Raw genomic sequence first — 16785 nt, 5'->3', positions numbered from 1 at the left:
ATGCAACAATGACTCCACGCTCTTTAACATCCTTCATACCATTAAATCCAGAAGCCAGGATTGCCTCCAGCTGCTTCCTCAGGTTGGACACAGACGCGTTGAGTTTTCGAACTGCTCCCATTAGCACATCCAACCGGCCTCTCTGTGACTTGTCCTCTGATCTGATCTGGTTGAGACGCTTCTCCAAGGCATCCAGCTGCTTGCACAGTTGGGACATGTCTGCCCTGGTGAGCCGAGAGGGATTGAGAGAGGCTTTACAGGTCTGAAGACTTCAGACAACTCACAGACAGCATTTGAGAACTCCAATGTGTCCAATGGAACCATTACACAATTCACTCAAGGCAAACATGACAATACCAAATTACAAATACAACACTAGTTTGTCTGCAAACATTAAATGCAGCTCAGCCTTAAGTTCAGACATTTCACAACTGACAGCATTGACAGGTTAGATATAAGACTTAAAAATTGCTTCTTTAATGTGTTAGCATCTAAGAAATATGGGCAACCTGTGGGGAAAAATGCTCCGATCCCAGGTGCATATTTGGGGTCTTTGCATCCTTTCCAAGGACTGAGCTGTGGTCTAGTGGCTAGGTTGGTCAACTTATGAAGAGACTTGGGTTATAGTATCTTCTTCTGGACTAACCACACTTTTTGTGAATATGTGAAAATCAATTATTATCTCTGTAGTTCCCTTATCTCCCGAACCTTGAAAATATACAAAGCACTGATTATTTCCATTCAGCCTGGCAGTCCCTGTAGGTGATTCAGTTTACTGTGTTGTGATATTTAAATATATGTCTACATGGTTAGATGTTCAACCCAATGAAATGGGCAATGACAGCATGCTGAGTTAATGATGTGTACACTGTCAATTATCACTATTAATGTCTTGATATATTTAATAAGTAATTACATGATTTTTAAATAAGGAGAACAAAAAAGTAATGGGTGCATTACTTGTATTAAGCTCATGTCACGGGTTATCACTCTCGGCAGCAATGCCGTCCGTTATTTTTTGCAGTCTTAGGGCCTGACTTAGATTTCAGTGGACGGGTTACTCCGTCACAACGGTGATGGATATCCCTTCAGCCAAAATCTAAATCCCATTAAATCCTATGGGTTTAGATTTGGGTGGATGAGATATCAGTCACCGTTGTGACGGAGTAACACGTCCACCAATATCTAAATCAGGCCTTCTGTCTTGGTCCTTCTCCGACAGGAACAGTCCAGCCCAACAGCTAGACGAGGCCCCTTCTGGACAGGAACACAAGCAACCCCAGACCAGATTAAGACTATTTAGGCCACATCAGCGCAGTTTGCACTCAGGACATCTCATTGAGGAATTCAAAAAAGTGATGGTTGGATTGCTGGTATGAATTTCGTCCAGTGGTAATTACTCTACGCTGCAATAGAGTCCAGCTCTTTTTTTGATGAGGTCCAAGTAAGCAAAAGCTGGTCTGGAGTTACTTATGGTCGTGTTCAGGCTGTACTGCTCTTAATGGAGCAGGGTCAAGGCTGATCTGCATATAGCTGATTCTAGTCAGAAGTGGCATGATGGGAAAAAAAAAAGCAGCGGGATGCATTGTGGACCCAAAGTACCAGTAACTGAGAATAATTCAAGCATTCTGTCCATCACGTTTTGGTTTGAGTAACCTTTTGGCACTGCATGCCTTGAGGCGCTACACTGACTGCTACTTTTTTAAAGCACTATAAGTGACCAGTGTCCCTAATAGCCATTTTAAAAAGAATACATTTACTGCCCTTGGACAAATGGAAGGCCTAACTGGCCTTGTTGGGATTTGAACTAGTGACCAGCAGATAGCCGTGTCAGGACCAGGTCTTAACCACTGGTCCACCCTGCTAGATACAGCTGAAGATCTGAATTATTCTACCATGGTTAACCCTTGCAAAGACATCCATCAATACCCAAGGTAACTTGCCTGATCTCGTTCAGCAGTTTTGCCATCTGGTCCAGCATCAGAGTGCCCCGGCTGCGTCCATCTCCAATCAGCTGCTGGATCCTCCGTAGCTTGTCCTCCATGTCTCTGATACGGCTGTTGCTGATTTCTGGAGCTGGGCCGCCTGCCAGCAGGTCCGCCGCCCTCTGTTTCAGCAGGTCCAGCTGCCGCAGCAGCAGAGACACAATGGCATCCCAGTGGGCGAAGCAAGGGTGGCAAGCGGTGCAGGTGGGAAAGTTGTCCTGGAAGCCACGGTTGCATTGGTCACACCGCTGCCCTGTGAATCCTTCGTAGCATAGACAGCGTCCGGTCAGACGGTCACACTGCGGTGTCTCCGAACCGCGACTGTCACAGTTACAGGCTGAGAGACAAAGGGAAAGAGACTTAAGACCATGTGTCACAACCAGAGGAAGCACCATGGGTAGAATCTGACAACAATGTTCTAAGGCATTGTGGGTATTTCTAAAGGAATTGGAGGAGTTTCAGCTAATTCATGGGTTTCCAACCTTTTCTGTGATAAGAGCTACTTATGTTCAATGAAAATCATCCTGTGTTACTTATCTTAGTTTTGTAATCAGCCATGATTACACTACTGGCAACGCCATGCAAGATTGTCTGCAGTGTTCGCCTCAGAGCATCGGGCAGGGTTGCCAGCAGCAATGTAAAAATGTTTTATCAATCTGGAATGTCTCTGCATGGATAACACATAAGAGCCATAGTTGCAATGCCCCTGGTACCAAGGTAATAATATGAGTGATATGTTTCCCTGATACGACATGACTGATCACTCGTTTGGGCTTTAAATATATTTTGCATTTGTAATCATTTTTCACCAAACATCAGTTTCAGAAAATATACAGTTTCATTTCAAATGCATTGCTTTTTAGTTTTTATATACATATAGTAATCAAACCAAGCACAAGCTTCTAATTTAGTAGGCTGGGCTACACACAGGAGAGCTACTTACATGTAGATGGAGAGCTACAGTGGCTCACGAGCTACTCACTGGAGAAACCTCACCTAAGGCATTATGCACTCTATCTTGCAATGTTTTTATGAAGATATGCACAGGAATTTCTTTGGTACAGAGAGCTGTGCATGTCAGTACAGTATGTGAGCCACTGAGGTGTGTGTATAAGTTGGTCTGTCTCTGTGTACTCTATATTTTTCACTCCTTTTGAGTTTACTGTCAATATGAGAAAACTGATGGCACTGAAGCTCTGCCTAAAAGTAGTGCCCCGTTTGTTCCATAGCTTATATCCCAAGGGTCATCTATCTTTCTCTTGTCTTGTGTTGGGCGCCACAAGGGCTCCAGGACATCCAAGAGGGGGAAGCGCTAGTCCTAGCACATGCTATGCTAGAAAGCGGATAGTCTGGCACAGTGCTTAATTTGTAAATAAAAAGGTGCTGGTGTCCAAAGCCCTCCTCAAACACGCGGCTGCTGCAATGCTTGAGGCAGAAGAATAAGCCCCGGCCCTCAAAAATAAGTGCCAGTGCTCAGCACCGGAAACAACAAGCACAAATTAAGCACTGGTCTGGCACCGGCAGTGAAGAGGCAGGGGGCGAGGTCCCTCATTGACTTCCTCAGAAGCCAACACAACTTGGGTTGCTTAATGGATCCTTTTTGTTCACCAGGACCAAGGTGTGTACCCCACTGCTGACCTCATACAGAATGTCAATGTCTCTCTCTCTCTCTCTCTCTCTCTCTTTCTCTATCTCTCTCTCTACAGCTAGAGAGAGAAAGAGTCAAGAAATCGTGTGAAAACAGTGGTTGGTAAATGCAAGAGCTACTTTGCAGGTAGACCTCCACTGGAGTCTAAGAGACACAGATAGCCCTGGTCCTGCTTGTGAGTGATGGAATAATGAGAAGAAACCCTCGCTGAGAAGCTTCTAAGTAATCTTCATTTTTAACTTGCTAACTTGGCCATAACTGATTGGTTTCTCTGGTCTGTTATCCTATGATCAGATATTGTGAGATAACGTGTACCCACTTTTCTGCTGAACGTTTGCTTTTTCATCGGTACAGAGGCCATGCTATGTACTACTAACAACATAGGGTCTATGGTGTGCCACACAAAAATATCCACTCTTTATTTAAAGCACATCATGTACCAGACAAGGACCATCTTGAGGGTTTGGCAGAGCGGAAGGACCTCAGTAAACCAGCAGCCCCCCTGCCCAGCCAGACCTGCAGAATCCTCAAAATGTTGCGATTCAGGGCCAACATCTTGGACACTATTAGCAAAGCCTCCTCTGCAACAACCCTGGACCCAGCCGTCCATCCACTACAGGAATTCTGGTCACAGTGATGGTAGGCCATGCTGAACTGAGAGCAGGACTATTGTCATTCATGTTTTCTCCCCATCTCCACCATGTGAGGCAAGGGCTGAAACAGGCAGGAAAAATATTAAATGTCTCCCACATGCAGGTAAAAAGCTCTTTGTGCATCTGAACAATTTACATTTTCTAAAGAGAACACCCACTCCTGCACTGAGGCTTCAGGACTGAAGATTTTAGCAGTAGAAGTTGGTATATGTGGCCAGCTTCATGCCAGGGCAGCATATTATGTGAGCGTAGTGGGGGCTTCAGCTATGAAGATTATGTACCATATGATTTTAGTGACCGATTTTCAATGTGGTCCCCTTGGCTTTGAGAGATTGCTCTGTCGATCGTGTATGAGAAAGATTAAGACACTGAAACACAACTACTGCAGACCTTGTGAGGAGGGGGAGTGGCTTTGGCGGGGGCGGGGCTTTATGCTGAGAACTACTTTTGAGGCCTGTTGGCCCCCGTGCCCCTCCCCTATCAATCAATCAATCAATCAGGAAGTTTTAAAGCGCACTACTCACCTGTGAGGGTCTCAAGGCCTTCTTCCCCCTCCAATAAAACAAAAACGCAAAGTTTGCTGGGGTGCAGTTGATGTCCTGGGTTGTTTTTGCACCTTTAAACGGGCATCGGCTGCTTACAGCCTCCAAAGAGTAGCTGGAAATAAGCGCTTAATTTGAGCCAGTAGTTGCTGGTAGGGGGCACGGTACTTATTTTGCGTCAGGCATTTACTGACAGCAATAGGCACATGTGGGAAAGACATAGGAAGAGAAAGAAGGAAAAGCATCACAATGGGAGGAAGCAGAAAGCTGCAAGAGTGAGCTGAAGGGGCAGGGAGTGGCTGTAAATGGTTTGAAGAGGCCCGAGATGGCTTCAGGATAACGCTTACTCAGAATTCTCTGCTCACACATTTAATTGCAGCTGTCGCTTGATTCAGGGGAGAGCTTTGAGCACCAGCACATTTTTATATACAAATTAAGCTCTGCTGGAAATCCACACTTTTCAGAGGTTTCCAGCTCGTTTTTTCTGCCACTGTGTTCTTTTGGCTCCTCACCGGGTGACCATGTGAAGTGAGACAAAATTGTGTGACACACGATGGCATTGTGTGAGTTGGCAGGTCTACAACTGGTGTAACATTGTAATGCAATACACCCTCAGAGCTATGCTGCCAGTGATCAGGTTGGTGGGGAGCAGAAGGAAAGGGGTGGTCCCTGCTCTGTGCAGGCTCAGAGATGAAAGGGCTATGGAGGAGAGCAGACATTGCCGAGACCTGCTCCTGCCACGATGTGCTACAAGCAGCTCGACCAGGAGAGGGATTGTTTTAGGACTGGCTTGACAACGGAGGTCTCGGTGGCAGGACATACTAGGCCAGATTTATGAAGATGTGATACAGAGCAATGCAGCAAACAACCTGCTGTGCTGCGCCACAGGGAGAGGGTGGGGATGCGTCTTTTCTCCCAGCACAGGGGCACACAGTGCAGCCAACGCAGGCAGCATGGTGCAAGGATGCCTTCGTTTCAGGCAGGATCGTTTTTGTGTGGGAAGGGACACCGTCCTGCACAAGAACAATCCTTAGAAGCTTTTTCCTCTTTGTACGTGTGCTGCAGAATGGTAAAGAGGAAAAAACAAGGGAAAATAAAGTTATTTCTCCTCATTGCGGCCCCCTTAGGATGGCAAACATTTTTGATACATTCTCAGATGTACTACTGGTAGTATATCTGGAAATGCAGCAGAATCAGTGGCATAACAAAGGCCCCCACAGCCTCCAGAGTGTGGGGCCCTGAGCTCCAAGGGCACTCCTCAGTACAGTACCCTAGCCTGAGAGCTCCGGAGTGAGTCCAGAGTGGGGTCTTATCCATGTACTCTGCATGGGGGGGGGCACCCTCAAGTTTCGTAATGCCACTAGCCAAAATCCAGGGGTGCACGCACGCTCCACCCATGGAACACCTTCCCAGGGCAGAGTAAGGCAAGGCAGAGACTTGTGCTGCGTCGTGTTACTCCAGAGTTACTATGTGACGCATAGTAAATGTCTCTTAAGGGTTGTGTTGCCTTTGCGTCACCATGCATGGCGCAAGGGCAATGCAATACTTTTGTAAATCTGGCCCTTTTTTTCCAATTATTCAAATTATACGTAAAGCCCGCTTTAGTTTCACGCAGACAAGCATCACTTTCTTAACTCATGCTATTGATTATTTCTTGTATAATTTTGCCTTCCAGGAAGTGCTTCCATTGCAATGCACGGATAACTATTTTACATAGGAAAAAGTGCAGACAAGTTTCATGCTGTTTACTACCCTAAGGTATCTCCTTCATGCATTCTGTACAGAGTCCAATCTGGAATGCTCATTTTTCCCTACATTGGCAAAACCGTTAGGGTAGTCTTTATTACAGTAACTACACTATTATGCATAGGTCTCACAGAGTCGCAAGCACAAATACCACGTTCTAAGTGCAATTACTCACTACTATGACGTAGCAACAAAAGTTGTTTCCCTCTGTGCTACGTCATGAAGGAATTGCAGACTCTGAGAGCCCATCAGTGCAGCCTGGCTCTCGCCTCTGATGGGCGGCGAAGGGGATGAATGACAGGAGACCAGGAATTATTTTTATATATTTGGATGGTATGTGAGCGGGTGGGTGGAAGGGCACTACGTTTCATAAAGAAAAAAGGGGTGGTAAATGCAGAGGTAGGTGAGGGTGCGTGGCAGGACATGTATATTCTTTAACAGTGGGGAAGTAATTCGGGTGGCGAGGTGGGAGGGTGGCAGAAAGCCAGGTATTGTTTTCTTGGGTGGGAGTGATGTCCAGTGGGTATCAGGACACCAGGTGTTACATTGGGATTGAATATTTTAGTAACAGAAGTTGTTAGAGGTGGATACCTTTACATGTGGTCCCCCCATGACTCTGATACCCCTGCATAGCTGTTGAATGCAGGGGCATAGGATGTTGGGTGTCATACATATTATAAAATTGTAGATCGGTAACAGTAATTAAAGTGGACGCTTTTCGCCTCAGAGTTCTGAGTGACATCATAAACAACTCTAAATTAACTCTTGTTCTCTACTTGATGTCACTCAGAGCCCGTCTGTAAAAAACATCCCCTGTCTATAATTCTATATTTTACTTGCAGCAGCATTCATGAATGGACATTAAATCTAGGCCATTTAGCTTTACCAATGCTTGTTATAAACATTTACCGTAAAAAATATTGTTTAAATTGTTACAGTAATGGTTGGTTTCCTGTTTGACTGCACTTCTTGTTCTTGTTAGTGTTACTCTACAGAAAAAAAAACTTCAGTTCCTAAAATCTGATGAACTGGAGGCTGAATTAGTTTTAAAGTAAATATAAAAATACAACTGGTGAAATAAAACATGGTCAAGGTAGTCTTCCTTCTATTTCCACTGTGACCAGAGCATGCAGGAGGGGCCAAGGGTCCAGGGGACACTGCAGAGGTTTCCAGGAGGATGAAAAGCCATGGAGAGGGAGGGATTGGTGGTCTAGGCTAGTGTGCTGTGTATAGATGTGCTTGGAGAAGGCAGTGGATTTTTTTTTTTTTTTCTCACTGTGGATTGAAAGGATTGGAAACCAATAGGGTACAGGGCTGGGAGAGGAATGGTGGGGTATGTGGGGTCTTGGAAGAACATGGGACACAAAGAAGAGAGACCTCGCAAGGTCCACGGAAGGGACAGGCGTAGTGGTGGTCAAGGTAGCACATCAAGTAAAAAGAGACCCAGTGGAGGTTGCACCCTGAAAAGGACAGTGGATCAGTGCAACCAGCAGAAGAACAGCCCCGGCAAATCAATTTCCTCATGAAAGCCGCTCGTCAAATTGAATTCAAAGACCTACAAACTGACATTCATGACGAAAATATTGAGGAATTGGTTTGTCGTTTCATATTGACCATATTGAATAGGTAGAGGACTATTGATTCAAAGGCGAAGCAGAAACATTTATATATGTATGGGCTTACCTTGGCACGCCACACTCGGATCGCCCCAGTAGTTCTCCTGGCAGTGGTCGCAGACCCGACCTCCAAACCCAGGGCGACAGTGGCACTGTCCGGTGAACTAGAAGAGAAAAGGAAAAGAAATTTGAACATTCCGTTTATTGAACCGTAGAATATCTTTTTATGTATGTAAGTATGTATGTATGTAAGTGTTAGAAATGGGGTCTTTGGTTGGCAGTAAGGTTACCCCCTGTTCAAGCAAGGACCCTCACTCTAGTCAGGGTAAATGAGAATCACACTCAGTTAACCCCCAGTGACCCCCTTGGTAGCTTGGCACGAGCAGGCAGGCTTAATTTCAGAAGCAATGTGTAAAGTATTTGTACCAATACACACAGTAATACAGTGAAAACACGACAAAATGACACAACACAGGTTTAAAGAAATAGGTACTATTTATCTAAACAAAACAAGACCAAAATGAAAAAAATTCAACATACACATGTCGAGATATGGATTTTCAAAAGAATAAGAGTCTTAATCCTTAGAAAACAGTGAGAATGCTGTTGTTACACAAGGTACCTGGTTAGCGTAAAAAATAAGGTCGCACAGGCGAGCGTGCATCGGAAAAGTCAGCGATGCGTTGATTCCTTACTCGTAAGTAAGGCTGTCAGTCATTTCCTTCTCCGGTTGGGTCGGCGATGCATAGTTTTTCTCCCACGCAAGAGAGTGATGCATCGATTTCCGGATGGGGCACCTCGGATCCGGGCAGCCTTTGCGTCAATCTTTCATGCCCAGCGATGTTGCGTTGAAATCCGGTCACACGGTGTCAGAAAGCCACGCTGTGTGGGGTTTGCATCGTTATCAGCCTCCGTAAGCGTGTGTAGCGTGTCGTTTCTCAAGCCGCAATGCATCGATCTCCCAGCCGCAATGCAGGTGGAATGTCGATTTTAGCCACGAAGCCGGCGGTGCGTCGTTTATCAGCTGCATCGTTTATCAGCTGCGTTGCGGAAGGTGTGTTGAAAATTTCCCTGTACGGCATTCTGTGCGTGGATTTTCAGTTCTTGTCTGCCAACTTCACCTTTCAAGGACCCCAAAACTGGATAGGGCACCACTTGGCAGGGCAGGAGTCTCAGCAGAGAGTCAAGGTGCTGGCAGGGGAACTCTTTGATGGCCTTGAGACTTCAACAACAGGAGGCAAGCTCAGTTCAAGCCCTTGGAGATTCTTCTCAAGCAGGAATGCACAACAAAGTCAAGTCTTTGTCCCCTTTCACAGGCAGAAGCAGCAACTGCAGGATACCCCAAAAAAGCACAGTCTCAGGCAGGGTTAGCACTTCTCCTCAGCTCTTCTCCTTGGCAGAGGTTCCTCTTGATTCCAGAAGTGATCTAATTTTCAGTAGTTTTGGGTCCACTACTTATAATCTTTTCTGCCTTTCAAGTAGGCAAACTTCAAAGGAAATTCTCTCTTGTTTGTAAGATCCTGCCTTCCCCAAGCCAGGCCCCAGACACACACCAGGAGGCTGGAGACTGCATTGTGGGAGGGCAGGTACAGCCCTTCCAGGTGTGAGTGGCCACTACTCCACTCCCTCCCACCCCAGATGGCTCATCAGGATATGCAGGCCACACCCATGCTCCCTTTGTGTCACTGTTTAGAGAGAGGTGCAAACAGCCCAACTGTCAAACTGATCCGGACAGGGAATCCACAAACAGGCAGAGTCAAAGAATGGTTTAATCAAGAACATGCCTACTTTCTAAAAGTGGCATTTTCAAACACACAAGCTAAAAACAAACTTTACTAAAAGATGTATTTTTAAATTGTGAGTTCCAATACCCTAAACTCCATATTTCTATCTGCTCCCAAAGGGAATCTGTACTTTAATAATAGTTAAAAGCTGCCCCATGTTAACCTATGAGAGAGATAGGCCTTGCACAGTGAAAACCACATTTGGCAGTAGTTCACTATTAGGACATATAAAACATATTAGTATATGTCCTACCTTAAACATACACTGCACCCTGTCCATGGGGCTAGCTAAGGCCTACCTTAGGGGTGCCTTACATGTAAGAAAAGGGAAGGTTTACGCTTGGTAAGTGGGTACACTTGCCAAGTCGAATTGGCAGTTTAAAACTGCACTCACAGACACTGCAGTGGCAGGTCTGAGACATGTTTACGGGGCTACTCATGTGGGTGGCACAATCAGTGCTGCAGTACTAGTAGCATTTGATTTACAGGCCCTGGGCACCTCTAGTGCACTGTACTAGGGACTTACTAGTAAATCAAAATGCCAATGATGGAAAGCCAATTACACATACATTTTACATAGGAGCACTTGCACTTTAGCACTGGTTAGCAGTGGTAAAGTGCCCTGAGTATCAAAAACAGCAAAAACAGAGTCTGGCATACATCACATCAACAACCTGGGAAACAGAGGCAAAAAGTTAGGGGAGACCACGGCAAGGATGCCAAGTCTAACAGTAGGTATGTATGTATATAAGAATGTTGTATTTCTATAGTGCGAACGAAGCCAAAGGCAGCGGAGAACTGTACATGGTCAAAGACGAGCATAAAGTCTACGAGTGCTACAAGTTGCTAGTTTTTGGATGGTTAATGCATTGCAGTAAGAAAGCAGGTTATTGGTTGAGGGGGAGAGTACCCACCTCCAGTGATAATCACAGACCTTGTCAGGGTGAACGTTTAAAGTCACTAAATAAACCTGAGCTCAACCCACTGGTAGCTATGGTGAGAGCAGGCAGGCTTAACATACGGCAATGTGTAACGAAACAGTAGTAAAGTAAAAATGCAAAACACAAAAAATCCCAAAACGAATTACAAAAATCGAGAGAATTTAATGAGGGCTTCACAGCTTATAGGCAAACTGAGGGCTGACACTACGCAAGGCCTCCCCTCCCATCCATCCCCATCTGCTGAATCTGAAAGCTCTCACAGACCCATTATCAATAAGATAGGACGGGTCAGTGGGCGCGGACCTTCTGCAGATCTTGTGGGTATTTTAGCACAGGGCAAACACCGACACACTCTCGGCGCCGGTGTGTGCCCCACAGTGATTGCTAGTTTTGTTTTTTTGTATTTTATTTTTACGCAGGGTGCACCCCGTGCCCGGACCCCCTGCCGACTAGCATTTTGCCACCCCAACTACATGCAGTACTGTTTAATTAAGTGCTGTTTAATTAAGTGTTGCAGTGCAGGTGGCGTAAAGTCCATCAGCAAAAAAAAGTGGCGCGAAGAAGTTTGCATACTCGGCTGCAGTAGGCGCTCTGTAACCTGAGAGCCATTTGTTTCAATCCTGCAGGGTCAACTCATATTTTCAGAATTTTCTAAATTAATATTAAAAGTCAGTAATATTAACACCTATGAAAGGCAAGCAGACAATTCAGTTTGTGGTCTGCACTCTATATTTGGTCAGAACTTCCATTCAATGTTTTTATAGATACTCCTCAGTGAGAGAGTTATACATTTAATCTGCAGTCTCCACTCCAGGAATAATTGTAAGCAACTGAGAATGGAGAATTTCCAAGCCCACACCCAGCATGTGCAGGGATACGATGCAAAAAGTGCCAGTGGCGGTTATGGTGGCACCCAGGAGGAAGTACTAGTGAGACATATGGCAGCACCCTGCAGGAAGTGCCAGTGGGACATGTGGTGGCACCCTACAGGAAGTGTCAATGGGACATGTGGTGATATCCTACAGGAAGTGTCAGTGGGGCATGTGGTGGCACCCTACAGGAAGTGTCAATGGGACATGTGGTGATATCCTACAGGAAGTGTCAGTGGGGCATGTGGTGGCACCCTACAGGAAGTGTCAATGGGACATGTGGTGATATCCTACAGGAAGTGTCAGTGGGGCATGTTGTGGAACTATACAGGAAGTGTCAATGGGACATGTGGTGATATCCTACAGGAAGTGTCAGTGGGGCACGTGGTGGCACTCTACAGGAAGTGTCAGCGGGGCACGTGGTGGCACTCTACAGGAAGTGTCAATGGGACATGTGGTGATATCCTACAGGAAGTGTCAGTGGGGCACGTGGTGGCACTCTACAGGCAGTGTCAGCGGGGCATGTGGTGGCACTCTACAGGAAGTGTCAATGGGACATGTGGTGATATCCTACAGGAAGTGTCAGTGAGGCATGTGGTGGCACCCTACAGGAAGTGTCAGTGTGGCATGTGGTGGCACTCTACAGGAAGTGTCAGTGGGACATGTGGTGGCACCCTACAGGAAGTGTCAATGGGACATGTGGTGATATCCTACAGGAAGTGTCAGTGGGGCATGTGATGGCACTCTACAGGAAGTGTCAACGCCTTCACACGCCTCATCCTGGACATCCCCCACCACTGCCACATCACAGCCCACCTAAGAGACCTACACTGGCTCCCTGTCAACAAGAGAATCATGTTCAAACTCCTCACCCACGCTCACAAGGCACTGCACAACACTGGGCCAGAATACCTCAACAGACGGCTCTCCTTCTACACCCCAATCCGACAGCTTCCCTCCATCGCCCTCGCCCTCACCACCGTCCCACGCATCCACAGGACGACCACCGGTGGCAGATCGTTCTCCCACCTCGCCGCCAAGATGTGGAACACTCTTCCCACCCACCTGCGTCAGACACAGGACCTACTTACCTTCAGGAGACATCTCAAGACATGACTGTTCGAGCAGTAGCAACCCCCCCCCCCCTCAGCTCCTTGAGACTCTCACGGGTGAGTAGTGCGCTTTACAAATACTCTAATTGATTGAATGAGACATGTGGTGATATCCTACAGGAAGTGTCAGTAGGACATGTGGTGGCACTCTAGAGGAAGTGCAAGTGGGACATGTGGTGGCATTCTACAGGAAGTGTCAGTGGGGCATGTGGTGGCACTCTACAGGAAGTGAAATGGGACATGTGGTGATATTCTACAGGAAGTGCCAGTGGGATATGTGGAGGCATTATACAGGAAATGCCAGTGGACATGTTGTGGCACTCTACAAGAAGTGAAGTGGGACATGTGGTGGCACTCTACCGGAAGTGAAGAGGGACATTTGGTGGCATTCTACAGGAATTGCCAGTGGGCAATTGGTGTCATTCTACAGGAAATGCCAGTGGGACATGTGGTGGCATGCTACAGGAAGTGCCAGTGGGATATGTGGCAGCACTCTACAGGAAGTGAAGTGGGACATGTGGTGACACTCTTCTGGAAGTGCCAGTGGGACATGTGGTGGCACTCTGCAGGAATCACCAGAGCAAAATGTGGTTGCACTCTACGGAACGTGTCAATGGGATATATGGTGGCACTCTATGGGAAGTGCAGGTTGGACATGTGGTGGCATGTTACAGGAAATGCCTGTGGAACATGTGGTGGCATGCTACAGTAAGTGTCAATGGGACATGTAGTGGCATTCTACAAGAAGTGCCAGTACGGCACATAGTGGCACGCTACAGGAAGTGAACTGGGACATGTAGTGACATTCTACAGGAAGCGCTAGTGGGCATGTGGTGGCGTCCTACAGGAAGTGCCAGTGGGACATGTGGTGGAAGTCTACAGAAAGTGAAGCGGGACATGTGTGACATTCTACAGGAAGTGCCAGTGGGACATGTGGCGGCACTCTACACAAAGTGCCAGTGGAACAAGCGGTGGAACTCTACAGAAAGTGAAGTGGAAATATGGTGACATTATATTGGAAGTGCCGGTGGGACATGTGCTGACACTCTATGGGAAGTGCCAGTGCAAAATGTGTTGGCACTCTACAGAAAGTGTCAGTCGGACATGTGGTGGCACTCTACAGGAAGTGCTAGTTGGTCAAGCGGTGGCATTCTACAAGAAGTGCCAGTAGGGCACACTGTGGCATGCTACAGGAAGTGCCAGTGGGACATGTGGTGGCACTCTACAAGAAGTGCCAGTGGGACATGTGGTAGCACTCTACAGCAGTGGTTCCCAACCTGTGGTCTGGGGACCCCTGGGGGTCTGTGAAGCCTCCTTAGGGGGTCCGTGACTGCTCAGAAAATGAAATAATATTAACAGATTAGGTCCCACGCTTTCAGTAGTGACTTAGTGGAAGGTCCCCGGCTTCCAATAATGATTCAGTGGGGGTCCTCGGGTTCCAGTAATGATAAAGAGGGGGTCCACAGAAGTCAAAAGGATGGGAACCACTGCTCTACAGGAAGTGAAGTGGGACCTGTGGTGACATTCTACAGGAAGTGCCAGTGGGACATGTGGTGGCACTCTAAAGGAAGTTCCAGAGGGACATGTCGTGGCACTCTACAAGAAGTGCCAGTGGGGCATGTGGCGGCATTCTACAGGAATTTCCAGTGGGACGTGGCAGAATTCCTCAGGGAGTGAATTGGGACATGTGGTGTCATTCTACAGGAAGTGTCATTGGGACATGTGGTGGCAGTCTACAGGAAGTGCCAGTAGAATATGTGGTGGCACTCTACAGGAACTGCCAGTGGGACCTGTGGTGGCACTCTATAGGAAGTGTCAGTGGGACATGTGGTGGCACTCAACAGAAACTGCCAGTGGGACCCGTGGTGGCACTCCACGGGAAGTGCCAGTGGGATACCTGGTGGCGCCTTACTGTAAAATTGAAGGATGCCCAATGTGGATTTTACAAATTCCTTAGGAGGAGATGTGGCCTTCTTTACTATATATACATTAAAAAAAAAAAAAAAAACGTTGAGACCCTTTTAATCATGTAAGTGTTTGATACCAACTCTAATGAATAGAGAAAAAAATAAACCATGGGTGTTTGGTAATCCCACAGCGGCATCAGGTGAAAAGAAGGTAGAAAAAGGTGCTCGGCTTTCACGACTACAATTCTTGGCCATGCGCGAGAGCACTATAAGTGATACCAAGGCACATGAAAGGTGCCCCTTCACTCACCATGTTACAGTCTCTCCGCAGCGAATGCGTAGGGTTGCAGGAACACGGCTCACACCCAAGGATGGCTCCAAAGTTCCAGAAATTGGGGGCACACTGGTCACAGTTCTTCCCGACAACGTTGGCACGGCACGGGCAGTGCCCGGTCACCCTATCACAGTAGCAGGTATCGGTGGTGCAGTGGGAGGGGAGTGTGCCCTGCTCATTGCATGTACACCCTGTAGAAACAAAATTAAAATGAAATATTTGATATGGCCTTTCTCTGTCAGTCAAACCTCTACTTAGATGCATTTGGTATCACATATGAAGCCCCGGTGTATCCTGGTGCCAGAGGCGCCCTGCGGCTGACATTCTGCATTCATAGGAATGGTTCACTTCTTCAATGTGTCAAGCTCCAGAAGTCACCATCACTAAGGGGCAACCAATGCCAGATCTGTAACCCCTAAATCCCCGACAGGCACCGCCCATATCTACCACCATACACAAATTCAACCACATCTCAGAAATATCTAGAAGTATTGAGTCCTCTCAGTTGCAGAACTATAGAGTAAAACAATTTAAAGTAACCAAGATTAGGATAACTCAAAATTTCCTGAAATAAAGATGTATTTATACTTTTAAAGAAAGTTCAAAAGTTAGCATATATTCCTTGATGGGTCCTTGCAGAGTTAACCAGCTGGAAGCCATAAATATAAAATAAAAACATAAGGTTGTAATTGTTTGTGGCAAAAATGTCATTTTGAACACAAAAGAGATTCTTAAAGTCAGAGGGAAACACAGAGATCTGAAGGTACATAGGGTTAAACATAAACATGCTCTAACAATGTGGGAATTGTTTATGAAAAGGGGCAATTTTTGGCAAATACTGTTTGAAACATTTTTTGAAAGCGGGAAAGACCATTATATATAAGTGAATACAAACCGCTAGTAAACACTTAGACATGCAGCTCAGTTCTGTAGTGGATGCTTTTGGCTTTTCAGTGTTGAAGTACAAAGTTCATGTTAGTTAGTCGATGTATTTCACTCAATGTTTTCACAACTCATATTTTTGCAGCAGATATTTTAACATAGATCCAAGGTTATTTTGTAATCTGGAAAGGCTTGGAGACATTACTTGTCATATGATGGTGGAAAAAACGTACCCTACAGACCTCACAGGCCAAGGGACTGATTAAGATATTGGCAGACGAGTTTCTCTGTCACCACTGTGACGGATATCCCGCCTGTTGAAATCTAAGTTTTATTATATCCTATGGGATTTGGATTTCGGCAGACGGGATATCCGTCACAGTTGTGATGGAGTAACTCGTTCTCCATGAGCAAAATCAGGCCCCAAGAGTGACATAGCAATAGAGGGCTTCTTGAGACCTTGACACAGGTGCCAGGGGCCCTTGTTCCTGCAAGGACCATGCCCCTCCCAGCTGCTGCCCCTGTGTTCACAGTCTTCATGCACAGTTTGATACATGGTATAAGCAGCACCTCTCACCCCCTGTGGATGAGGGGTGTTGAGGCTTTACAGCTTTGTCTCGGCTTCAAACATTTCCTTCTTCTGTAAGAAGAAATTTCTCTTAAGGCCTCGTGCCGCAGGGGGGCCACCATGTCGTTGGAATTTTCCAGGCGCCTTCAGGACCAGAGCATCAGCAAACAACCGGGGAGCCATTTCTTCATTGATAAC

The 16785-nt window shown here is 46.5% G+C and overlaps 1 protein-coding gene across 2 annotated transcripts in view; it reads right to left on the bottom strand.

The window, feature by feature from the left end:
• Nucleotides 1-16785, bottom strand: part of LOC138258878 (laminin subunit beta-1-like) — a 382113-nt gene that overhangs the window by 68257 nt on the left and 297071 nt on the right. For both annotated transcript variants that reach the window (XM_069206183.1, XM_069206184.1), the window contains exons 24-27: nt 15114-15328; nt 8258-8354; nt 1944-2322; nt 40-224 (exon numbers count right to left, since the gene is read on the bottom strand). In XM_069206183.1, coding sequence (XP_069062284.1) covers nt 40-224; nt 1944-2322; nt 8258-8354; nt 15114-15328 — 876 coding nt within the window. The remainder of the gene's footprint in view (nt 1-39; nt 225-1943; nt 2323-8257; nt 8355-15113; nt 15329-16785) is intronic.

Source organism: Pleurodeles waltl, chromosome 9 (assembly GCF_031143425.1).
Source record: "Pleurodeles waltl isolate 20211129_DDA chromosome 9, aPleWal1.hap1.20221129, whole genome shotgun sequence".
In the NCBI taxonomy this organism is placed as follows: domain Eukaryota; kingdom Metazoa; phylum Chordata; class Amphibia; order Caudata; family Salamandridae; genus Pleurodeles; species Pleurodeles waltl.
Note: the sequence above shows the minus strand (reverse complement) of the source record. Positions and strands in the feature narration are given on the sequence as shown.